Source organism: Pelecanus crispus, chromosome 2, assembly GCF_030463565.1.
Source record: "Pelecanus crispus isolate bPelCri1 chromosome 2, bPelCri1.pri, whole genome shotgun sequence".
Lineage (NCBI taxonomy): Eukaryota > Metazoa > Chordata > Aves > Pelecaniformes > Pelecanidae > Pelecanus > Pelecanus crispus.
Window position 1 is genome coordinate 35,130,216 of NC_134644.1, and position 27,432 is coordinate 35,157,647.

A 27,432-nucleotide genomic window follows, 5' to 3' on the forward strand; every position below is an offset into this window, starting at 1 on the left:
GAGGAAAGGTTGAGCTTAAATGAGAGTTTAAGATTTTATTTGTTTTTCAACCCTATATGTAATTCGAACCACAGTGTAGTTGCTTTGCTAGAATCAAACCTGCAATTCTTAGAGGGTATAAAAGATTGTGGAGTGGCTTAAGGAAACAATATTTCACCTCAAGTGTTCTGTGATCATCTAATCATCTATAGATTAAGTGGCAAATAGATCTTCTTTCTTTTTTTTTTTTTTTTTTTCTTTGTCTGAATGGCTAAACCAAATCTGGTATCATTAAAGTCCCTATTCTAAAAATAGTTGGGCAAGTGCTTAACAAAGTCCTAAGATGTAAATGGAACTACTTGTGTGATTACTTGTTTGCCAGATCAAGACAAGTCTGTGTCTTGGAAAATTCCTCTAGAAAATATGCTTGTAATTTTTGTAGCTTTTGATTTTTGATTACGTTCTTCACTGGAACATAATAAAAAGATGTTGACTTTTCTGTCTTCATAAAGCCCCAGGCTTTAGCAGGTACCTTCTAAATGCTTTATTTAAGGCTATAAAATGCACTGGAATGAGTGGCGATCATCAGTTGAGCAACTAGATCAGACCAAGGAGAAAAGTTAAGAACAAGTTGTGAAGGGTATATAACTTCAATAGTTTCAAAGCTTTACTTATCATTACACTTAAAGGAGATTAATCAAAAACAATAGCTGTCCCAGGAAACTACCACAAAATTTCCCTCCAAAATCCTGTCTCCAAATTAACATTTTTCTTGAAATTTTTTCTTGTCATTAAAACAGAAATAAATTAAGTTTATTTGAATCACAGGTGAAAACTTTGTGGCAGTGTTTATGTAGTTACAGATCACCACATAAAACAAAGTACCATCATTTTTGGCTGTGGTGCAGAATTGCTTAGAACGTTGTTGGTCGGGAGTGAGAGATACTGGTAGAGATATCTACAAAGTTCTGGACAGTTTGAACTTATACCAAAACCTTGAATCAAAATAAGTGATCCAGTTAGTGCTGCCTCCAAAAACAATTCAAAATAGAGCTAAGAGGTAACATATGTTTCCACTGTTTTTCACTCCATGGTTGTACATTATACTCAGACCGCAAATACAAAGGAAGAAGCAATTTGTAAATAAAAATTTCCTTTGAAAAATACAATTACTTTTAATTATAGTATCATAGCTTAAATACAAATACTATTTGTCATATTGATGCCATAAGTGACCAAGGTTATGTCAGATTTCTCTAAATAACATGTATATATGTTACACTGACGTGCAAATAGGAAGAGAATCTGGGGTGATAATGGTTAATGATGGTAAGAAGAGAGACAACCTCATGTTTCAACTAATCTCCAGCTATTAGGGATCAGCATGAAGGACATTATCTCACATCTGCCTCATACAAAATTCCATATACCTAACTCCAAAGCATCTGGTGTGGGCCATAGTCAGAAACAGGATACTGGACTAAATATATCCCATGCTCCCTGTGCAATATCCTTGATCTTTCTACATTCTCATGCAGCAGATGTGAAATATGCCAGTAATATCTCTTCTGTTTTAATTATTTGCACTACTGTATTTGAATACTAGGTTTTGGTCACCTAACCAAGCAATTGCTGAAGCTAGCGGATGGCCGTGTGGTGCTGGCACTGGAGGGAGGACATGACCTTACTGCCATCTGTGATGCATCCGAAGCCTGTATAAACGCCCTTTTAGGAAATGAGGTAAAACATAAATCATAGTAGGTGGAGAGAATGATCCAAGTTTGCTGAAAATCCTGTCTTTGATTTCCATTTAGTAACAATAGCATCAGTCCTTTTTTCATTTGGTATAAAAAACATGCAATTTGAACATGTCTTAGAAATTACCAGACCTCAGATGAGCTGGTTTGGATAAATACCACTAAATTAGATGATTATATAAATCCTTTAGTGTTTGTCTAAATTATTCGCAGTTCCGAGTAAGTTTTAATACCTCAGAATTGCTTTTGGTGATATTGTGCTGAATGCCAGACTTGACATCATTGGTAGTCATTGGTATGCATACTGTCTATCAGGATCAGACCTTCGAGCCAACTATCATGGAAAAAAAAATGGCTTTTGCAAGGTATCTGGTAGTCTTAGGAATTGAATATTGCAAAGACACATTTTTTGCAGTATTTTGACACTTTAACTGGCATGTGAAAGAACATATTTCAGAGGCTTTTGAAATTGAAGAACATTCATAAAAATGTGTCCAGGACTTCAAAAATGTTTTTTTTTTTAAAGTTATAAATGAAGATTCAGGTTGATTTGTATGTAATTTAAGTGGAGTATCCAAGATATATCAAATTCTGTATATATTATTTAGAAACTTTTGAGTGGACTATTTATGTGCACAGACACAAGATAAGCATTCAGATTAGTGAAAATTGGTTTTGTGGTCCACTAGAAAATGCCTTTACTATAAATTGTGAATTTTGCAAGATCTTGTTATAAAGTGCAGTGTGTTACCTTTTTTTTTCCCCCAGGGGAAGTGGTAATAGCTATATAATCTCTCCAATCAAATGTCTTAGTGCCAAATTGCAAGGTAGTCTGCCAGTTCCCTTCTACTTCAAGACTTCATACCTATGTGAATATATGTGAAGTAATGTGTCTTCTGATGGATACTGGATAGAAGGATTTTCTAAATGTTCTTTTTAACTTTTGCTTTTTAATCTTTATGACCTATTGAGAAAAATGTTTTTATGCTTATTAAGTTTTACATTATACATGCAATGATAGCTTTTTCAAAAATATTCTCAGAAATTTAAAGAAGTGGACATGTCCACAAAAAAAAAAAAAAAAAGAAAAGAAAGAAAAGAAAAGAAAAGAAAAGAAAAGAAAAGAAAAGAAAAGAAAAGAAAAGAAAAGAAAAGAAAAGAAAAGAAAAGAAAAGAAAAGAAAAGAAAAGAAAAGAAAAGAAAAGAAAAGAAAAGAAAAGAAAAGAAAAGAAAAGAAAAGAAAAGAAAAGAAAAAAGAAAAAAGCTTTCCTCAGGTTTTATCTACTATCACCTTTGACAAGATCCATAAGGAGAATTTTCCAGTGTGGTCACATGCACTATTGAAATAGATGCTCAGCTCAGTGTTGGTCCTTTTAGTTAGGTGCTGAAATATAGATTACAAAACCTAGCTTGAGGCATTTGACAATCTTAGTGAATACAGCATTGCCTCCCTGATCAGCTGCCATTCCTGGGCACTCTCATTGATATTCTCTGTTGTCATCTTCTCTGTGGTAGTATCTTACGGCATCAGTGGCTTCTCATAGCCCTTCTAAACCCATTCTCTGAAATTTGCACCCTTGTGGGACTAATGCAAATGGTATGATGCTGATGATATGATGTGTCTTCCTCTGTGTAGGTGCCTGGGTCCCTCTATCCAGTTACGACCATTTGGTGGTGCTACCCATTTATGAAAACTGCCTTGTTTAGTTTTAACACTATATCACACCCAGCTACTATTTCTGCTGTCACTGAATAGCCATTATCTGAGAAAAAATACTGATTGTGAGAAAAAGGAATGGGCTAAGTGTACTGGAATACAGACTTTCTTTCATTTTATTTTGGAGTAACTGGGGACCGGGAAATTAGATAAATTGTGAGTCTATCTGTTTAAAAAATATAGCAAAGCAAATTTCAGGAAAGACAAAAATTCAATAAATGAAAATTAAGACAAACATGACCATGCAGCCATTTTGAATTCACTTGTAAATGTGAATCACGTAAAAGAACATGACCATTAATAACTTGAAACATCTCATGCAATAAGCAGCATTCTCATGTGCTATTACTCCCAGCTTTGTCTTCAGGGACATGCATTAAATGGTCTGGTGCAGCAGAATTTCAAAGAGAAAATATGCTGTGGCTGCTAAGAAGAGAAAAATACTCCAGAGAGGATGTTGTTACCAACACTACCATAAGAAACTGATGTTTGCTTAAAAGAATAAGTAAAGGTGTTGCCGAGGAGCAGACACTAATGAGGAAGTCTGCTGCCTAGTTAGCAGTTAGAAATCAGCACATCTGTTGACATCTATAGATTTATGGCAATCTACACCACATGGCCCATAGCATATACATCGCTTGATTTCAGCATAATACTCATGAACTTGCACAGCAAACTCCAAGCATGTTCCTGCCAAGGACACAAAAAAATGTTTTTCTTCAAACAACCAATTATTGTAATTTGAGGATGCATTCTTCCTTTGCAACCCTTTACAGGTGATTAATAGGATAATTATAACTTATTATCTGCCCTTCACTTTTACAAATAATGGTATGTAGTGCAACCCTAGTTTAAAAGCATTGGCAAGATGAACTTCAGTTTCTAAACACTACACATGTAATTGAACTCAAATTAGAAAGGTTGGGAAAGGCCTTTGTAAGGTACTCTGCAGTTTGTCAGATGTATTTATTCATGTGCTGAGGATTAGTATTCATAAACGTTTCGCAGGGTTTTTTGAAAACTTTTTCTTTTCTTTTGTTGTTTTTGGCCAGAACTTGTCAATACAGAAATTCACTGCTTCATATGTTCTATTACCAGCAGAATAACATTTTAAAAGAAGAGTAATTGTAAAACTAGCCACAACTTCCAGCTTTCATGGAGAGCTGGTTTGACATATAGAGGTAACATCAAACTTACAAGTGAAAAATGCTTTCTTTTCTTATATGTCTCTGAACACCAAGAAGGAAAATAAGTTGACATCCAAAATAGATATATTTTGCTCTTAGTTATACGTGGCCTGTAGCACAGTGATCTGTTTAGCAAGATAACTTTTTACTTTTCTCTTAGCGAATGCAAGTAGAGCAACTAGGAAAAGAATACACTATCAAGTTAATCTTCTTTAAATAATTTGAGCATGGCACAGGAAATTCCTGCATACAGTTGTTGATTTTGAAGACTAACCAAAAAAACTATTAAAAAGATCTCTTTTTCTTGGAAGAGCTCAGGATTTATATGAGCTATCAGCCCCATCTATGTGTGGTCAATACTTCTGAACTTCTCTGCAGAAGTGCTTTTCAACAATAATTTCAAATTTTGCTGAAAACACAAATGGGATTTTAATTGTTGGGTTTTTTTCTGACTGGAGGTACTTCTATTGTTAATTGTTTCTTTCTAAGACCCAGTCCCCTAAACAGAGGTGCCTAGTGCCTTTTTAGGTACCTTAGGGTATCCAGGACATTGGCCCAGGACTGCTAGATCTTAAAGGAGATCGACACCCTTTCTGAGTGGCAACTGGAGATCAGGCAAGACACCGTATAGTATCTGAAATGGCTCAGTCTGATTTGGTTGTGTGAATCCCTCCTTAAACGATGAGAAAACTAAAAAGGAAATTATAGAAGTAAAGGTAAGGATGAATTTTATAAAGATAAAATTAATAACTAGAAAGTTTGCATATAAAATTAAAGAAAAAAGATTTCAAGATCTCAGGTTTTCTTGTCCATACTTCTGTGTACAAGAGAAAATGTCCATGTCACTTTGAGAAAAAGCCATTTGACCATTTGCAGAGCTAATTAGGAGCACTGTAGGTTATCTCCTTGGAAGGAAATCTTCCTAAGAGGTGAGAAGAGATTAAGCAGCTGGGTTCCCTTGAAATCCAAAATGAAAACATGGAAATCCTTCTGGCAGGTAAAAAGGCAGGACAAGCATCAATTGCTTTAAAATATGCCTGAATTTTCTTAACATGATTTGAGAACTGGTCCATTAAAAGAACATCTGTCAAAACAAAGGAAATGATGGATTCAGGTAATTACAAAAGAGACATTGCTTTCAAACCTAAACATTTCTGAGATGATGATATACTCTTGTGCTTAAAATTCAATTCTCTCATTTATTGTGATACTCTTTAAATGATTCTACAGTTTTTCACAGATTGGTTGTATAGTTTCAAATACTTATTTTTAAAGCATATATAGATATATATTACTTCAATTAAGAAAACCATTAAATGTTAAGATTTGTATGTTATCCAAGAAGTGTGTGAACATTGGGTTGAATATTGAGATTTTTCCCAAAAATCTTTGTCATGGAGAATGGAAATTCCACACTATTTTGTCCATCCTAGCTTCAGTGCTATAAAGACCTCTGCTATGCCTTTCCGTGCCAGGTGGCGGTAAGGCTGCTCTATACATGCAAGGATAGGTTCTGGTTTCTTTCCTCCCCGTTACTTTTGAAGAGGCACTACTTGGATTTGAAAAGCCCTCAGGGAGAAGCTTTCCTTGAGTTCAGTATCCTAAATCCTGCAGCTTATTTCTAACATAACTGCTTGCAGTTGGGGGTTCTTCTGCAGCCAGAGAGAATGAGGAAGTATTCCTTCAAGCACAAAACTCTTTGAGTCAAAACCTAAGGATTTAGTTCTTCCCTCATCCCATCCCTCTTCAGGCAGCTAGGTGGGATATTTCCATGGGGCATAGAAGTCAGTCTAACATCATGGTCCCTCTGACCTGTTGACAGGTTTGGGCAGTGTCTCTTAGCTCTACGTGGTACAGCAGTTTGCCGTGGTCTATAACAAGTGATAATTAGTCACAGACGGGGTCATGCTCTTCTTTGCATAGAGGAAACAGAGAAGTGCAGTCCACAGTGCGCTCTGCCCAGCGGGACCCTGCAACAAAGGCACACAGAGGATGCATGTCTGCTCTCATTGACTGTGGCAGCCAAGGCTGAATTTGGCCCTAAGTGCAAAAACATTTCTAAGTGACTAAATTTAACATCTTCTAGTAAATATTCTTCTGGCTTGAATTTCAGTCTGAAGCAGAATTTGACAAAACATTGTGATTGGTTGGCTCCCAAGCATGCTTGAAAACTTATACTGGACAATTTTCTTGCAGAGTGTGAAGTATGTGCTTCTTTCTTGCAATCTGTTGAGCTGGCATTTAGGAGGGGATGGTAATTTAAGTGGAAAGCTCATACTCTGCAGCTTTCCTGCTGATGATGAAAAGTTGGCATTTTTCTCCTTTGTGGAATTCAGTGTGAATCTGGGGCTGCTTGCCAGCTAGGCAGTGAGCTCTGCCAAGAGGGCCTGGACTGCGTTAAAAAGGGGTTATTTGCCAGAACAGGTAAGCATTTCTCTCTCCAAAATGGAAATATTCATGGAAGTGAATATGGCCTGAGATCAATTTTAAATTGCATGGTAAACTTGGTCACAATCTCACATCCTCATTTTTAATCTGAGTATAATACGAGAAAATAATTAACACTGAGTCTAAGCCACCTGTCAACTGCTGCTTGCATAAACCCAGGGTCCAGAAATTGGCCCAGAAATAGAGAATTAGATCAAGTAGAAAACTGGAGCAATGTAAGGTGGGCAGTGCTATTCAGGAAGTGGTTTGGCCAAGGAAACAGAGAATATTCTGATTCCAAAGTTACATATTTCCAAGGCATCCCTTGTTTTTCAGGGATTGGTAGGTGCTAATGACTCTTTGTGCCTTTGAACCTATTCCCTACTGAAAACTGACTCATTTATGTACTGTGTTGTAACAGTGGATCACAAAAAATACCTGCGTAAAGTGCTTATATATAAACAGAAAGTGCAGCAACTTTGAGAAGATTGCTAAAATAAGAACACAGTGGACCTGTGAGATCTTTGAACGTAGCCCTCTAATCATAGGCAACCCTAAGAGCAGCAAAGCTCAGTCTTGGTGCTGACGTGCTTCTTGCACGGTTTGTCAGGGAAAGGGAGGTTGCAGCACTTCCTCCTGTAGCCTAGGCATCCCTGAGGAGCCTGCCTGCCTTCTCCCCTTCCTCTGCTTCTGTCAGGACTCTCCATGCTCCTTACCTTATGCTCGCAATTGCCTCACTTTTCAGTTATCTCTAACTGCACTCTGCAACAATCTTCACTGAAGCTAATCTTGGTGCTTTAAAACATGACAGTGCTAAGGACAATGCAGATATTGCTAGATTTTTCTAGATTTTCCAGCTCAGTACAGACTGCTGTAGTTTCAGATTCTCTCCGTGTTCCCAAGGATCATTTCAGATCACCTTCTGGGCACATGAAATTTCCATCGTTAATTCCTTCTTCAAACATTTGTTGATATGCCTCTGGCAGACTTTGGCAACCCAAGTGATTTTTGCCCATTTACATTGTTTTTCCTACTTTGAAAATGGTTAGTGGACACAGTTTCTACTTTCATCTGCTACTTTGGGCACAAAAGCCCAGTTCAGCCATATAAAAGCTTTGAAAATGTGACCCTTTGTGTCTGGTCCAAACTGTCTCTCCAGTGGTTTGGTTATTTCTGTGCTGACTTGAGCTGTTCTTCTCTGAAAGATTTCTTTCCTGACAGTGTATTTCCAGTGCTCTTTTCAGCTTCCTTTCTGTTAGCCTCCAGATTTAATAGACTTCATGATCTGAATGCCAATAAGTGTAGGAGGGAAGGTGATGGTGCCATATATACCAGGTGTAATTTCTTTTGTTCACTGCTGGGTCTAACTGCTGATATTTTCCAGGGACACCCCTATGTCTATACGGTTTTATCCAACCAGTGCATACCTGCCAACAGAAATCATTCTTTCAAATGCAGACAGTCTCATTTCAAAGTGTATAGAAATAGCTGCCATAACCCACTGGCTTTATTTCTACAGTGTTTTTGTAACGGTACTGCATTTGGGCTGAACAGGGTATATGATGTAATGAACTTACTTCTGGAGCCTGATAAGGTTTCCCTGATATGGAGGAGGATCCAAGTTTTGCTTGGCTATCCCTAAGGGTGAGGAGGCAGAATAGCTCTGGAGAAGAAGCAGAGCTTGGGATACAACATGAATGTTTTGTGGAAAAAATTGTTAAGGAAATGATCAAACACAACTATTCTATTCACATCACCTACAGATCTGTTAGGAGAGCTAACAGATGGAGTAATGATTGGGATAATTGTTGGATGTCTGACACTTTTTCTTCTTTTCTTTAATAATTCAACTTATCCTGATTTCTATAAACACACCTGCCATTTCTAAATATTCATCTGATATGTCTAATATTCAAATGTAGCCTACATGTTAAACAACTTATTTCTGCACTGATAAATAAAGAGGTGTCATTTATATTTTAGGAAAAATCCAGACAATTTTTTGGCTTCTGCAAAAATCCAGCTCTGAAGAAGGCAACAAAATATTCACCTTTTAGTAGGAAATCGTCTCTAGCTATCTCTGCATCAGTTGCTCCCAGCTTAATAACTAGTACAAGAGGTCTGCAGAAAGAATCTCAAGATACTCAAAGGGCAAAGCGAGACACAGCTTTCAGATCTTGCAGTCTGGCAATTCCATACCTTGTACTATTATTCCTACTGTTATAGCCTGGAGCTGTTTTGTCCTACTTCAGGGGAGTGAATTGGTTGTCAAAGCCTTAGGAATTAGGAAATTGTGAAAACAGAACCTTAAGCTACTGTTTGCTTCCCCTTCTGTGTTCCTGCATGCAGTGCAACCAAACAGAACTTCAGGATTTTGTCCTCTTCCTGGCCAAATGATAGATTGCTTTAAACAGAAAATAACAAGTGATAAAGGCAAGTGCTATTTACTACATAAGACAAGGTATCAATTATTAAGATTGTTATATGGATTATTGTTCTAAAATCTATGAAGCTTGATCTGTTGGTGGGCATTTTCATAAATATGCAGTTTTCCCCCAGGTACCTGAAAGACTTACCAAATAGAGTAACCTATGATGATCATGAAGCAAATGTCATTTAAGAGTTGCAAATGTATCTGTAAATATTATTTTTATTGTAATTGCTCTCTTCATTCTAATCCATGGTACACATTAGATAGCAACAATCTTCCCTTGCAGTTCGGCCTCCTCAGTAACCAAGTAGAGTTGGGATCCAGTCAGATCCTACCAGCACTTCTATATGCACTTGCTCGCTGCCCAGAATGGAGTGATTTATGCTATTTGAAAATAACCCATAGCGCTATATAGTTTGTAGCCACAAGGAAATCTTCCAGCTGCAATCCCATATGGGATTCTAAGGAAATGATGACATGAACAGCCCTATTCATTTTAGTTACCGGGACTCCAAAAGACTGGTGATATTTGCAATGTCTTTATCAGTGACAGGCATTCACTGCTGATCATAATGGTAAGATCCCAGAAGTTCTGGAATTTGCAGCTGAGCTTGCTTAAAATAGCACCACTAAGGGAGTATCTACACTGCAGTTGCTTCCCACTTTGTGTTCTTGGATCAAAGCTGATTTTATCTAGTTGGTGGGTAGCAATGCAGCAGTAGCAACCCGGAGGACAATATATGATGGCTACTGAGCTATTAACTTCACAGAGGAAGCTCCTTGGGTGGGCTTCGCTTGACCTAGTTTAAAGTAGACCCAGGCATGCTTAAGAAAGGAGTTTTGTCTGCAGTACAGATGTCTCCTGTCAACGACGGTCGAACTTCCTTAGCTTTAGAGAAGAGAGATTGGTATTGATATTGCTCTTCCTTGTCTACCTTGACACGGTTGCTACTCCTGGCTCTGCAGGAAGCAGGCTTAGCAGCCTATGCAGGGAAGCAGAAGAACTGGCTGGACTCTAAGCATAGTTCAAGGAGAGTATAGTTATTACAGTACAAGAAGGGGCATTTAGCCCAAACAATCTTTTACCCTTTTTCTAGGAGAAAATATATGGAAGGTGGACAAAAAAGCACACATGTATAAATTTCAAAATACAGTTTGCTTGGCATGTCTATCCATTGCAGGGCAAAAATAACTGTGCAGTAACTGAACACTTCCGTCTGCTAACTTACTGTGATGCAGCCCTACCAAAGAATTAAAACTGGCTAATGAAAATGCAGCTGACTCTATAAAAAACTTAGAGAACTCTTACTGCTGATCTGCATAAACATTTTTTATCTACTACTTTATTTGAAATTAATGCAAAGCTAGTAAAAGCAGCTGTGTTTTATGGTTTTCTCCTATAAATCTTAAAATGTGTAAGATGGTTAGAAGTAATAACCCCAGAAAAATAAAGATAATAGAGTGCACACTTTGGTTCCAGTGTGGCTTCAACAAGGTTTTGTTTGGAGTGCCCAGCTGCATATACAGACGCAGTGGAATTTGGTTTGTGAGGAACCTACAAAAATTACACAAATAACTAGCATTTTTTTAATGAATAATACACAGACATGCACCTGCTTCAGAGACTCCATAGATTAGTCTTGCAGCCAATAGAAAAGCCCCTTGGAATTCAATTACATGGCTGGAAAACAGAAAACAAAATCATGGCTATACTTTTAGAACTGATACCAGCAAAATGTTAACCAGTTCTTGGTCTGAGCTTTTCCTGAGGATTAGATTGTTTCAGTTTGTTTTACTTCCCTGTGGCTTATTGAAAATTTATATTATTCTATTCTATTCTTGCAGCTGGAGCCTCTCCCGGAAGATATTGTGCACCAAATCCCCAATATGAATGCAATAGCTTCTTTAAAAAAGACCACTGAAATTCAAAGTATGTTTCTCAGTTTGGGTCGGTGGGTCTGGGGTATTTTTTATTATTAATTAATGTAATAGACATTAAACTATTGTTTCAGAGAAAAGAGTGGGCAAATGTTTTATGTATAAACCAACATGCTGTGTCTAGTATATATACACACACATATATATGCTTTTATTTTTGTTTCTTTGACATCTTTTAGGTTGTGCTATGTATTTAGCCCTGAAAAAAATAACACATTGAAATTATTTATAGCTTTCCAATTCCTGAATATTCCCAAATCTTTCCATTCCGGAGCCGCTTGCATAAAATAGGTGTTTGTCAGTGAGGGACAGGAACAGACAGGTAAATTAAAGCTCTAACAGTTTCTTCAGATTCTGTTTTGCAGCCTTTTACAAGTTACTCCTACTGTATAGGAGCTTGAGACAGAGTTGAAAAGCTCAAAATGGGCACTGATCCATGGAACAATGCTAACAAATACATTATTTAATTCTATTTCTGGTGCAGAGAGTACTTGTTTGCTTCACTGGTGTGCCCTGACCCCAGACCTTTACTACCCAGATGCTTTAGGGCATTTGCTCTGGTCTCACCGAAAAATTTTCTCTTTGCCAGCAGTTGCCTTAACCCAACTGAGCAGACTTCCCTTAAATTCTCTAATCTTCTGCTCTCTGCCATTTTACTGAGGCAGTGGGAGCTTCCTGACTTCTACTGTTTGCTGGCTCCTTAACAATAACAAATGGGTAACAAATGTTTTCCTTCATGTTAGATGAATCACAAACAATTGGGATTTATCTGTATAAAATAAATGCAGTTTTGAAAAGGGACACCATGCATTATCCATTGATCATACAGTAATTATTAATCCGATTTTAGTTGTAAAGTGATAATTAAAATTTGTTGTAGGTATATAATTCATCCTTCATATACAGTAGTCACATAGATATGCAGATGCTCTAAGTAAATCAGCTGTATATGACAAATACCAATAAATCATTTTTGCTGGGTTGTATGTCCTAGGGTAGCTCGAGCTCCTCAAAATTCCCTGTTGATGATCTGGAAGGCATCTGCAAGCTAAGGAAATTCATGTACTATGCAAGATAGAGCAGATATGCAAATGATAAGGACAGAAAGCTGCACACAGGCCACAGACATTAAGAAAGAATATGCAATTCCATTTGAAATGAGACATGTATTCAGTGAAAATGGATCTGAAACAAAAAAGGGTGAATTGAGAAAAAAAATACTTAATACCGGCTCCAGAAAGGCATAGTGTCTTACTAGAAATGCACACAAATGATGGCGGTTCAGAAAGAAGGAATGGATTCAGGAACAAATATATGGTGTGTGTCTAAAAACATAGTTCGAAGCTCTGCAGAGTGGCTTAACTTTGCTTGTTAAGAACAAGCTTAGGTTTGAGCTGGGCTGGTACAGTCACGGCAGGCCAGTAGGCTGTTCTTCTGAAACCTAAGTTGGGCTGCTCAGGGTTTGGAGTTATTTTTCCACACTATTCTGTCTTTTCTTGCAGCTATACCTAAAAAGTTATGCATACATCATTTTGTCTGGAGAGAGACCAAGTATTAGGAATATGCTTCAGTAACAGAAATGAGCATTGAGGAAGTTTAGTGTAGCTTTATGGAGGATGTATATTTCGATGGAATTAAGAGAAGCAAGTACGTGTTGAATATTATAGGGACTTATGCAGTCTGAAAAGCATTAGGCTGTGGGGTAGCACCTCGAGAGATACTGAGAAAGCCTGACTTGTTTGGATGATTGCTTGCATGTATATTGAGTCTGTATTTCTGTGATCCAATTTTGATAATGAATATTAGCAATATTTTAGACAAAAACAGTCCCTCCTCTGTGTTTGTTGCAAAAAATTGAAGATACAATACTTAGTTAGACAATGAGAGGAAACAACTTTTTTCTAACTAGAATGGAATTTGTATAAATGTTTTGTTTGTGACAATGATCCAAAGCTCCTTTGGAAATGTAATACATTTGGAAGTAGTAGTTCCCACACCCATGTAATATGCCATTTCTAAACAATCCTGTTCACTAGCTTGAATACCACCCCGAAACTGTTTTTTTCAAGTAAGCCATGGTACAGCATGTCCAAATCTATCTGTGAAAGGCAATTACAAATGCCTGTAACAGTGATAGAAACATTCACTTTTATTATTTCCTGGTAATAATCCATGCTCCCACAAATCTTTGAGGGAGACTTAAGCACATTTTCATGCTGAAAGCCAAAGCATACCTAGAAGACTGATTTGGTTTCATTGCTTGTTCTTGCAAGCCGTGGTTGCTCTTCAAGTTTTGTATGAATGAAACCAGCAGTATGCTTCATTCTTTCCCCTGAGCTCCACCAAGTTCTTCTCAATGAATGTAACAGGACCGGTAGAGTTTCACATTCCAATATAGCACAGTAGAAACGACATTTTCAGAGATGTGAGGGGTTTGAGGCAGATGCTTTTTGAGCTCATTTAATTGTCAATCTACAGCATACCTACGGTTTCTAACAAAGCTCCTTTGCAGCTGCGTGCTGTGATTGCCTCTGTTCCACAAGGCTTTGCCTGCAAGTCTTTTAGTTGAGCACACATGCAAGCCCTGTACATTTTGTGCACAACATAAAAATGTTGTTCTTTATAAAAAGAAGCTTGCAAAGCTGTTCTGCTTACCACAGGTGTTTGTAAGGTACAGCTTTTGGAATTTAAAGAAAAATCTACCCTTGTTTTTCCACAAGCATCAAAAAGCCCTTTTTGCATGAGGAACCCGCTGCTACCTAGATGCTATTCCTAATTGGGACTGCTTTAAAATTTCCTCCCACAAACCACAAACACCCTGCCATGCACCCCCTTTCTCCAAGAGCCTCCACTGCAGCATAGGTGCTGCCACCTGCTTCCTGGCCTGACTCTGCTCTCCCACTTTATCACTGAAGCCCCTCTCGTAACACAATTCTCAATGCAGGGAAACAAGGAAAATCACAGATTGCGTGGGAGTGAAGGGCAGTTAAATGGGCACAGCGAGCCCACTAATATGCTTGAATTGGCCCTGAGTTTTAGTGTTACAAGAAAGTCAGGATTCAGGGGGCAGCTGGTGTGCGAGCCTGTGTGTGAATGAACGAACGCGATGGAGCAATCCTCACTGATGCTGTTTTATTGTTGCTGCAGGAGAGCAACACAGTGGTAGCTGGTTACTAATATTTTATTTTATGAATAAGAGCCCTTGAAAACTCCAGCAGTGAACATGGGTTCATTTCTTTTATAGGCAAGAGGGGGTATTATTCCCATGCCAACAGATTTGATTTTCTTGCACATCTGTTTCTGCAACAAAAACCCCACCCACTCTGCGAACATTTAGCTCATAAATTATAGGGTTTGAATTGGGTGTATATTGCAAAGACTGACTTTTGCACATATGATCTGTGAGAACATTGTGGAATGCTCATATAACATTTTTGTTTGTTTTTAGTGTATTTTTTAATGAATAGAGAATATGGTCTCTGAGCACAGTAATAATAGAGAATATTTTTGTCTCGTTTTTATAAAATTTGCCAGGATCCAATCATTGAGCCTACTGTTATGTACATAACTTTTTAGCTGTGTCTTTCATGCCTTTGGAGCAAAGCCAATCTCCTAACACTTAATCTCAACTTTGTAGGATACTTAATATACTTTACATTTTATCCCCAGAAGGTCCCTGTTATTTAAAGATTCTGCTAACTACTCAAACGTGCACACTATTAGAGTTCAAAGAAACACTCTGGCCATGCTCACTGGTTGTTCTTGCACATTGACTTGGGCTTTCATCTTGCAATGATGTTTTTGAATAAAGACATTTTCAGGCTTCATTGACAGCTGCTTTCTCACTGGAGGGAAAAGTTCATCTTTTGAAAAGCCTGAAACTGTGTTGAGAGCTGTGTTACCAAAGAGGGAGTTTTCAGCAGCCTTTGTGCAGCACAGGCAACACCACCACTGGCCTGGCCTCCCAGCTGTCAAAGCCTCCAGCTACCCTCCGGATAAGCACCTCGACTCAGCCTGCTGCCCAGCTGCCAAAATCCTCCTTTTAGCCCTCGGAAAAGTTCCCTACTTGATCCCCTCTCTTTCACAGCTGTTGAAGCCCTCTGTCTAATTCCCAGATAAGTACCCTGACCCAACCTCTGCAGCAGCTGCTGGAAGCTTCTTGCTAAACACTGAATAAGCTCTGGTCCAGAGCTCCCAGCCTTCCCAAAGCTCCTAATTTCCAGGTGTCATCCACCTGGCAATTAATGAGTGCTCGGTGGATTACTGGACTGTAAGAAATACATACGTAAATTCTTACTTGTTCACCTGGTTACCACTAATCATCCTCTGTTTCTTAATAGCACTGCAGTAGCAGATCATTTGATATGTTGACGATGAGTGACCTGCCATTATTGTTTGTGTTGCTCGAGAAGCTTCTCACTGTCTCTTCTGTTGCAGGCAGAAAGCTGAGAATACTCATGTTTTTAATCCACTGCTGTGTTTTCACACAGCAAACCAGAAAGCTCTATTCCTTATGATATCTGGCAGCTTTCCAGCAACAGCCAGTTCATATATGAAAGTTTTAAATAAATTATTGTTCTAGTGTACGCCCTGAGGTTGGAGGAGAAAGAACATCCAGGACTAACAAACCTGATTGTTCTGGCAACATCGCTTCAGTCCAAGCTGGCATTTCTGACTTTTTTCCTTTTCAAGACAGTGCTGTGTGAGCACTTTGTACAACAATGTTCATTTTTCTAGTCCTATTTGCTGTATATGCATCAACTGTCTGCCTTATCAGAGCTTCTAGGTATTAACCCTGCCCTGAACTCCCTTCACCTTGCATAGATAAAGCCAATAGCTTGTCTGACAGTATGAGTTCATTAGCCTGTGTGTTACTCCTCCAGTTTATTACCTTCTGGGGAAGGGTGTGACACAGCCCTTGGAATGAAAGCACTTTCCAACTTGGCATTCTTAGGTTCAGAAATATACCTCTTCACTGCAGTCTGAAATTTCAACTGTACTGCTTACACCACAGTGATTTTAAATTATAATCACCCAGTGTTGAACTAAGTGATTACTATGCTTGTACCACCATCCTAGCTAAAATTCCCATAAATTATTATGTGTGTTTTCCTTAGGCAAGTACTGGAAGTCAGTGGAGCCATACTCCGTGCCAGTGGATTGTGCTCTGGCTGAGTCTCAGAAACAAGAGAGGGAGGAGACAGAAACAGTATCTGCTATGGCCTCTCTTACAGTGGATGTTGAGCAGTGTATCCCTCAGGAAGGCAGCAGGTAAGCCTATGCAAATATTGCAGACAGCAAGGCTTTCGCTCCAGTCAAGTGAGATGAAGACTGCTAGGCTAAGGGTTGTTCCAAAATTGTCTGCTAATTGGAATTTTTCATCCCTGGATTTGAGTTCTCTCACTCGGCTGCTGGAAGCAGAGGTGTTCTATGCTAACAGGTATTTTTTTGGCATGTGTAGTTCTTTACTAAGGTTCATGATTAGTCCAAGAACCTTGTTTTCTCCCCATGTTTAATGCTGTCCACTACATAAAAAGTGCAATATCCGTATGAGGAAAATAGACGTGATCAAGTGTAATCAACTGTGGTGTTCTCATTGGAAGTTATTCAAACCGGTTTTAGTTTTAATTTTCTAGGAAGGCATTTAACACACAACACACAGTCAGATAAATTTAATAAGGATGGACTTAAATAATTATTAAATGATATTAGGCATTAAAAGTTACTTCCTTGGAAGCAATGGAACGGTGCCAGTGTAAAACTTAAAGCAGTACTGACCAGGATTAGGGCCAACATTTTCTGTGTACCAAGATGAAGGTACACCAGCAAAGAATGAGAACACTGTTTTTTCCAGCTTGTCAGGTGTTTTTTACATTAATGAAGTATGCTTTCAATTTCACAAATTGAGAAAATGATACAGTAACTGCTGTTGTGTTTTTTGCCCATTAGAGATGAAAAAAATTGATCACCACTGAATACTGTGTCATCTACAAAACACTATTTCTTCAAAGAGTTGTTAGGAATCAGAAAAGCCACTGCAGAAGTTCTTGGAGTTTCCTATTTACTCGTTTTAAGGACAAACTTTCCTAGCCTTCACCAGTAGAGGAAGACCCAAAATGCAGTGGAACCATTCAGTTTCCATCACACAGAGAAAACAGGGGAGGGAGGAGGAAAGGAAAAAAAAAAAGCCTTATAAGGAGACTCATCAGCTCCCTGCAGGCTGTGGAGCAGAGCTGTGTAGCAACAGGAGAGAAAAGAGGGAGCTGTGGGTAAGCAGAGCAGTGGTGGGAGTGGAGCCAGAAGGATCCATGGCTCCTACGTTGTCACAGCTACTTGTCTGATTTGGTTCTTGCCTCCCGCGTTGGCTCTTTTAATCCGAACTGAGCTGATAGGCATCCGGGGGAATAGTGCGGTGCTAAAAGCTATGGATGCATTTTGGAGTGAACGTCTCTCACAACAGTGGGAGTGCTCATCTGTCAATGAGTTAACAGACATGGCTCAAAGGGACACACAGGGAGCAGAGCTAGCTAGTAAAGTTCGCAGTATTTGCATAATTACCTTTCCAATTGTAATTATAATTTAATATGCTATGGTTATTGTTGTGCTAGTATTATTGCAAACAAATCCATAAAAGCTTAGGGAAGAATCCGTGACGAACGGGAGACATATTTTAGATTTGTAAGAGTGCTAATCAGTGCTCAGATAAGGAATAATGTAAGGTTTGTCATATAAATTTGTGACAGTTACAGGACACTTCTTCTAGCCAGGGACAGAAAGGTGCCTGCTCGTGTGTGCATAGCTCTGAAATATAAAGGATTTTAGTCAAATCGTTGGAACTAACGCAGTCAAACAAAGCAAAGCTTTAAATTGTCTGAAAAAGGGTGTGGTTAATTGTGTGTATTTTTACATTGCTCAGAATAACCAAGAATTTTGTTTGTTACGCGCCTCCACTCACTTAAAACTACAGCCATTGAGAGAAACTCCTGATCCTACATGGTTTGAACAGAATAACCCTTTGACTGACGCTGCACTTAATTACTGTATTTATTACCTACCTGCTGATAACCTGTGACAGCTTCCACCCATTCTGAAAACACAATTTCAGGGCGGAGCTGAGAGAAATGGAAAAAAACTGATGTGCTGAAATGTACACAAGTGGAATTCATGTGGCTGCCAGATTCATTACACTTCATCAGTTCTGGACTCTTATAGGGACAAATCTGTCGTGATGAATTGTTCTGTGGAAAAATGGCTTCGTTTGAAATATCTTCTGTGGTGCTCCAGAGATTTTTCAGCAGCACAAAAAACCCCCTATGCACGCATGCGTTCCTAAGCCTGTTTCCACATTCGTAACCCACAAAGAAGTCACCCGAAGCCAGATTGCCATCAGAGAGTGACAGGACAACATAAGTGCTATCCCACTGGGCCAAAATTGATAGTTAGGTTTTCTGAGGCTTTGGGACATCATTCTCTTTGTTTTCTTCCTGCTGAATGTAAGGAAGAATATGGAATTAAAATGGTCACCCTGAAGGTCTGATTTTGAGGGTCCTCTGAGCTGCGGGGAGACCTAGAGGACCTGGCTGTGTTTTGAGCATGAATGAAAGTCCAGCACGGGATCATAAATCCAGGGACTGATTCAACATTGCACACTCTGGTTTCATGCCAGTATAATTTCATTCATTTCACGAAAACATGCCATTCATTTCGTAGGCACATACCAACACAAACTGCAGTAATGTAGCGATAAGTCCGACTTTGTTTTTTTCACATTTGTTATGTTTGTTGTATGGACCAAGTATGCAACGCTCCTTCTGCAGCCCCTGTCTAGGGTAAATGACAGAGCTGCAGGGGCATGAGGAGTCATCTGGGCTCTCAAGCCCTCTTGATAGCACCACTGCAGATGCACCCTGCCTCCCCCCGTTGTAGATGGGGGCCACCTTCTGAAGATCTGTTGCAAGCCTTTGCATCGAGTGTTTGTTTGGGAATGTTGGTTGTGATAGGTAGGGCGGGATCAGAGCAGAAAGCACCGTGGCTGACAGGGCAGCCTGAAGGGTTCTTTCATCATGCTTAGGAGCCGATTTACTTTCTCTTAATTCCCACCGTGGTCAGCCAGGCTGATAATTCTGGCCTGCATCTCTAACTCCGTTTCCCTGAATTGATGGTAGAGATCCTGTTGACTTCAGCTTTGGATGGTCAGGCCTCCAGATGAAGAGAGCGGCAGCAAGAGTCCCTTTGCAGGAAACTCTTGCCAGTTATGTTGGAGGATATATTGGTGTTTGGAGTGAGATGACTCACTTTAAACTCAGATTTTGGGTAAAGCAGTTCTTTTCCTGGCCAGCTCATATCTGACTCATTTACCACTGATGAATAAAGGATAAAATGCTCCTGGCTAAGACCCATCTTAAGTATTTCTCTTTCTTTCTTCTCTCTTTCTTTCTTTTCTTCAAGTGACAGTGCCGATTATTTTTTTATTTGATTTTCTCTGGCAGGCTAAATGAAGAAAACCGTGAAAAGCTGCTACGTGTTTGGTGTTTTATTTCACCAAAACACAACTCTGCATTTTAAGATCCAATTGAAACTTGATTATAGACTTCAGAAGAGAACAGATATAGAAAAAAGAGTTTGTGGATAGGAAAGAAAACATGCATGATGCTAACACAGATTTAAATACAGATGCAATTAAAGGAACAGGCATGCCCTATAAAACATTTCTAACTACCATAACTTTGGTGTGTTGATAACTGCTTATTCTCTATGTTAGATACAGATTGAGCTGATTAGAATTTTGCTTTGGCCAGACATCCGTTTCAGAAATTGTGCTATGAAAATATTCAGTACAGTGCTTTCCCTGATACATTGGAGCTTCTGTATGTTTCTTCTTATAATGGAAAAATAAAAGGGTGTTGGAGGGAGATCTCTTGCACTTACTATTTTTACAGCAAACAGTAAATCTTGAGAATTACACTTATCAGAATTTGACTTTATGGCCCTCATTCAGCTGAGCATAGATTTTACTCAAATGGAAATAAAAACAAAGTCTATTTTTTAGATATTACTCTTCGTGTTACAGAGCTACTAGTTGCAGTTTCAGTCACATTGCATTATATTACATACATTATATTATATACTACAGCAACTGGTTGGACCATGGGGTACATCTAGCCACCATCTAGGGTCACTTGCTGTGTTTGTGTACTAATGCATAAAGCTTCACTTAGCATTTCACTATTTGGGATCCACCTCAGCTGTGCTGAGTAACCTGCACATACCTGGCCATACCCTACAGGATCTGCAATCACAGCCAGGCTCAGGAGCTGAAGAACAGCTTCCCTAGGTCAGGCTGCAGCCTTATCTTGCCTACCTTCCTCTCATCCCCTGGCTGGTGGCTGCATAAGGAAGAGAACGAGGAGCAGAGGGGTTTGAGAGCCAACCTTGCCCTGGTGAGTCGGTAGATCTCAACAGCTGTATCTGACCCATCCTGTGTAGAAGCCTCCAGGATACCTACCCAGGCATCAACTTTTAAAAGCTTTTTTTGAACCATCTTACACCTTTGGCACTCAGGTAGTGAACCCCACAGTTTCATCAGGCATTGCACTCCCTTTTCTTTGCTCTAAACGTATTAACCGATAAATTCACTGGGGAACCCCTAGTTCTTGCACTGTGAGAAATAAAAGCAGCTCTTTTCTTACTTGTAGTCTCTGACCCATTTCTGGGTTTAAAGGCTTCAGCTGTCTCAGGCCTCTGTATTCCTCCTGGTATGAAAATAATTTCTTACCTCTGATTATTCTTGCCCCTCTCTGTGCCTTTTGTATTTTTCTTTGAGATGGAGTAAGAACTGCATGCAGGACTACAGGTCTTGGGCACACTGTGGATTTACACAGCTTAATGTTTGGGTTTTTTCTTGTTTCTGTTGCTCTCTGCTGTTCTACCATTAACTCTAAGCTCTCAGTCGTAGCCATCACTGTGTATAAACAGTTAAAACTGTCCTCCCCCCTGTTTTGTATACTGTGTTTTAGTTTGTGCTTGTTTACCTTCTTTTCCACTCAGAAATGGTGTTACCGCTTTAGAACTGCCTAGTATCAGTAATTCAGCATCATCAACAAACATTATCACCTAAAACTACTGGTGGTCTGCCAAGTCTTTTGGGGATGTTCTGGAGAACCCACAGTGAAAATTCACCAATATTATTATCTGTTTCCTACTTTTGATGGATTGTTAACCTATGAGAGAACCTTCTTTCATAACCTAGTTTCCTCAAAGCATTTGCATAAAATTGTTGGAGGACTTTCTTTGCACAGAGATATCATGTGATCCCTCTTCCTTCATTTCCTTCAGAAACTTCTAATAAATTTATAAGGCTTGCTTTCTCTGTAAGTGTTAAGACATAACTCTTACCCCAATTACTATTACCTAAATGCCTACTAATTCTATCATTGACTGTAGCTGTTTTCAATTTCCCCTTAGAGGCTTACTGTATCTCCTGTAGGTTGCAAGGGGAATTGCATTTCTTACCTTCTCTACCTCTTGCGTGGATGTTTAGTTAAGCAGTAGAATATGCTCAATAATTATTTCTTTAGCCACATCATAATTGCATTCCCCTAGAACTCAGTGGACAAGTATCATCTGCTCTTAGGAATTTGGCAATGTTTAATGTATCAGTTTGTTCTAGTGCTGATTCAGTTTAAGATCGTTCATCTGCAAGTAATAAAATCTCCCTGACACTTCTCTAGTGAACACAGATATAAATAGTTCATTTTGCTTTTGCAGTCTACCTTCCTTGATGCTCCTTTTATGCTTTGATCATTTCTTCTGATGCATTTTGAAAGAACTTTTTATTATTAGTTTTTATGCCTTTAACATGTTGCTTTTCAGACTCTCCTTTGGCCTGCCTCATTGAGGGTTTACATTTAACTTGCCAGAATTTATAGTTTATCTAATTTGCCTTATTTGGACATTACTTCCTCTTTTGAGAGTATACATGTAGTTACCTTGTTCTGCTCTTAAACTATGATGGTTTTTAATTTCAGTCCCTTTTTCTTTGAGCCATACAAAGTCCATTTTTACTAGGATATACACTTACTCAGGATCTCTTATATGATGTCTTTAGACGCTCTCCGAATCATCTCAATGCTATAGAAATGCACCTCTTCTTCCCCAGCTCTCTGCTACCAGAGGATCACTTTTCAATTACAATGATCTTCCCTGAGACAGCTGATTTAAATTAGGAACAGGTTATGGCATAAAACAGCCATACCACACCAGAAAATCTATCTTTTGTTCAGAAGTTTCTGTAACTTGGAAACATACCTTGAATTTTTATTTTTATGTGTGTGATGATGTATCTATGAGGAATCTCTATCATTCTAATTTTAAAAATAAGGTAAGAGAAACATTTACTTTTTTGGATGGTGTGCAGCGTTTCTGTATATTCTTAAACATTAACTTTTTTTTTAAGTGTACATATGAACTATTTTAAATAATATTCTCATAAATAGGATCATAGATATAATATGGTTACATTTATTCTCAAGTCCCATAGAACAATATTTAAGATGTCACGTTTTGCCAGATTTTATCCATATGGTAGATTTTTTGCCTCATCTATTTCTTTTGTTTTAAGGTTTAAACGGAATCATTTTGTTTAGTGTTAACTGCAAAAAGACTACTTCATTCTGCCATAGTGTGAACTGCACATATAGAGAGCTATAGGTGAGCACTCTTTCCAGCACACCAAAAAAAACAGAGCAAATGCAAGAGGGCTCTGCTCCTAGGAACTTGCAGTTTAAATGAGCCACAGTGAAGCCTTAATGAAAAATCACAGTTGTGGTTCTACAATCATTACAGTCCCAATCAGTGTCTTTCTGAATCTGCTGGCCGCACGGAAACAGTCCGGATCAGACCTAAGCTCACAGCTGCATCTCTGAGGAACCAGTCAGAGCATGCAATACGGGATGGGTTTTTTTCGCCTGTTTTATGTTTTTATGCCAGCTTCTTGTCAGCTGCAGGAAGACTGACTGAACTGATGTAACTAACAGTGACATAATTGAAGTAACATAAATTTGACCTGTCAGAGGCTGCCCCCTCGATTTTTTTTTTTTTTTTTTGAGAATTTTTGTTTTCTGCAGAATGGGTATATATTGATTCACTGGTCAGTGTTATGGGGCTACAGTGTTTTTCTCTCTGTACTAAGGGCCCTAAAACTTTACTAGCTCTCACACAAAACTCTGGCCTAAGCTGTTATCCCATAAAAATATATGCTTTTAATGATAATCCATTGGATAGATCCAGAGACGTCTCTGACACTGGTAAAATGAAGTTAAAACATACGCATAAGTCTTCAAAAAGAGACTGGAGAAGGCGGTGAGAGTACCCACACTGAGAGACAACAGCTGGATTCACCAGGGCACTCCAACCTCCTCTCCTTTTCCAAAAAGGAATCTTGCATCTGGCACTTGCATATAAAATTTTCTATTGGCACTTAGGCTCTGGCTGATGCAGAATATTGGCATATTGTTGGAATATATTGGAATATATTAGAATATAGCACTCAAGGTCAGTCCTGGCACTCAGAAGCACCCTCATTGGTGAAAAATTGCCCGGGACTAAAACCCTGAATAAGATCATCTCTCAATTGTACTATGGTCATGAGAATGTCAGTCCCAGAAGCCAAATACATGTGAACAGACGGTTGCATGTACTCCTTCCCTAGATCCTTATAAATAATCCAGTCCCCCACTTTCACTTCCAAAGGTTTTCCAGAGCTCCACTCCTTCCTGCTCTGCCATTGCCCAATTGAAATCTGTTGACAACTATTTCTTCTCATTCACTTACTCACAGCGGAACCTAAAATTTGAACTGTTATCTCCTTCCAAATTATCCTCTTTCTAGACAGCCCCATAAGGTCCTGGATGTTTAACAAAGGCTTATTGCACTTTTGCGTTATGCCAGAGGACATGCAGGTCTTCCAAAAGCGGCTGGAGAAAGTAGAAGCGTGTGGTCAGCATAACAGTGACACACAGCATCAGTATGAATTCTTCACACGGTGCATTATTCTTTACCAGACCTGAGGACCTCAGCAGCAGGCTGGGCTCCGTCCCGCCCTAGCTGCCACTGTGCATCCTCTGCTGCAAGCCAGAATGATGCAAGAGGGGAAAAAGAGGGAATGCAAGAGGGCTTCACCTCGCCTCTCAGGAATGAGGGAGCTACAGCGGTTACTGTACATTGGAAACATTCTCCACCATGTGGTGAGGAACAAAAGATTTTAGATTTATAGATTAATAATATTTTAGGGTCAATAACCCTTTGGAAAGTGATTAGTCTGAAAAACATCTTCTTTTTCATATATCACTCATCTGACATTTTTCAACATACTAGATGTGATCATTCCAAATCATAAAGGAATAACCTGTATAAAATAATTTAAAGACACACTGCTGAATTTTTCATTGGGAAAGACTTTAATAAACTCCAGATTCATTTAAAACTCTCTGGCTTCCTTGCTGAATAAACTACCAAAGCCTATGCAAGCCCCCATTAATTATTTTTTTTTTTCCATGGGATCTCATGAGTTTGTACTTTCTGAGGGATGTTTTACTGAAGCCAGTTATTATACTGGCTTACAAGATTTAACTGGTAAACGTCTCATTTATTAATTTGCATTTACTTTTTCCTCTCCACTCATTTAAAAATTGCTTGAAGTGACTATTTTTAAGGAGGTCTTAAGCTCGTTTGTCATATGGTATTCTGCCAGACTGAGGCGAAAAAAGGTTTATGTCCAAATTCTTACACTCTTCAATAGTAAGGTCTCACCGTCATCTCAGAAGCTTCCCATGTGATAATTGCCAGCGTAATCCTCAGGTGTGGTAGCTTGTCAGATATAAGGAATTATGACACTTTATGCCAGCTCAGCATGTGTCCCCACTGTTTTCTTACTGGATGTTTTAAAGACCTCATCTTGCCTAAGCTGAATATTTCCCATAGGCTTTCAAAGAAAAGATATACATATAATCTCATTCGATATTATTAACAGATACCTTCTCTATGACAGTGATCTCCTGATCGAGTTCTGAATTTGGTCTCAGAAGTTGCAGGCAGGCAGGCAGGCAGGCAGGCAATGCATTTGTGAAAGCACAGAATCAAAAATCAGAGGACTGAAGAAGAACCCCAGAAGAAACACTGCTAACTACTTGGCTACTAGGGAACTATTTCACTTTAATGGTATGGGCCCTCTTGAAAAAATAAATGCATGTATTTTTAGTTGCTAAAGCTTGTAAAATAAAAGTATCACAGCTATTTTTTTCATGAAATTATCTGAGTCTGTTGACACAAAGCATGCACATTTCTGGACAAAAAGTTATAAAATATTCTGACATATTTTAATATAAACAGGAACATTTTCAGTGATTGCTTGGATCTAAAATGTTTTTCCACTTGACATTTGTTTATACTTCCTAGGAAAGAAACTCTATTTATGGATAACTGAATAACACAAATAAACATCAGAGAGAGCTGAAAAATCAGCTTTGATTATGCATGAAAATCTACAATGTCATTGTGTACTCTTGTGCCGTATTCTGATTGCCTGTTTATTTTTACAGAGCTGCTGGCGAGCCCATGGAAGAAGAGCCAGCCTTGTGAAGTGCCAAGTCCTCCCTGATATTTCCTGTGGGTGACATCATTGTGTATCCCCCCAAAGCACCCTCAGACATGTCTTGTCTGCTGCTTGGGTGGCACAGATCAGATGGAACATAAACACTGGGCACAAAACTCTGAATAGCAGCTTCACTTGTTCTTTGGATGGACTTGAAAGGGCCCTAAAGATTCCTTAAATGTAACCGCTACAATTCTAGAGTTACAGTAAAACGGGCTTGGGAGAAAGAGCCTAGAGCATGCTTTTTATATGCTGTTTGACCCGCTCACCAACATAAATTGTGAAATAGAGTATTACAAAATTCTACATGATAGATTATAGATACGAGAATTGCAACAGCCAGCAAAATACTCGGTAAACTCCATGAATCATTTTCTGACACTTTTTACTGGGTGATTTTTTTCATACTGTGTTAAATTGTTAATAGAATTTGTTTTCTTTGCTCTGTGTAATGGAAAAAAAACCCCAACTTTATTTTACGTGCCATTTTTTAACCCCCTATAATGAGTTCTTAGCTGAATAAGTGAAAGGTGTGTAAATTGCGATGAGGGACTTTAGCTAAAGGGAAAGCACTTCTTATTGTACTGTAAATCCCCCGAAGCCCTGTGCTTGGTGGTGCTTTATTTTCTTTTCTCTTTTCTCGGCCATCCCTCCCCATTTCATGTAATCTTTTCTATCATAAAAACACGTTCACGATTGTCTAAAATGAGCGATCTTCTGCCTTTAAAAAAAAGTGCTGTACCCTCCGTAGTTGACAGTAGCTCTCACCAGATGTGCAGCAGAGATCAAGTAGTCTCTGAAAAATGGATGGCTTTTGAAATGTGCTTTTCGTTTGTTCTGAAATGTTTCTGTGTCCTGGCTCTAAGAGCAGCGATCTTTAGTAAATGTGTGCCGCTCATTTGAAGCTCAGGTGTTTCTGTGGAGGTTGTGTTTGGGTGTTTTTTTTACAGGCCGTCATGTGAATACGAACTGATTCTTTTATGTAGTCCTGCACCAAGAGAACTGATGTTGCTTAAGAAGTTTCAAAAGGTTTAGGCTTTACTTTAGATCCCCAAAGTGCAGCAAGATCTCCCTGCAATGTGACTTTAGCTGTTTAATTCCATGTTTGAGAACGTAACATAGAGTTGTGCCTTTAGCTGATAATGAATGCTTAAACTGTTACACGTGTTGCCTTACCGTCAGAGAAAGAGATAGGGCATGTATGTCAGACTACTTCCAATGAACAAAACTCTGCTTCAGCAACTTTTATTTTGTTTACAACTTTCTCACCTCATGAACCCTGGGAGATACCTTGAAGTATTCGACTAGCAGTATTTGATAGCTCGCTCAGCTTTTAAAAGCAAATG

At 38.8% G+C, this 27,432-nt stretch overlaps 1 protein-coding gene across 4 annotated transcripts in view; it reads left to right on the forward strand.

Annotated features, from left to right (window-relative positions):
* Nucleotides 1-26,073, forward strand: part of HDAC9 (histone deacetylase 9) — a 228,142-nt gene extending 202,069 nt beyond the window's left edge. For all 4 annotated transcript variants that reach the window (XM_075706446.1, XM_075706448.1, XM_075706449.1 and 1 more), the window contains 4 exons: nt 1,586-1,719; nt 11,344-11,428; nt 16,554-16,707; nt 26,034-26,073. In XM_075706446.1, the coding sequence (XP_075562561.1) occupies nt 1,586-1,719; nt 11,344-11,428; nt 16,554-16,707; nt 26,034-26,073 (413 nt within the window). The remainder of the gene's footprint in view (nt 1-1,585; nt 1,720-11,343; nt 11,429-16,553; nt 16,708-26,033) is intronic.
* Nucleotides 26,074-27,432: the final 1,359 nt, after the last annotated feature.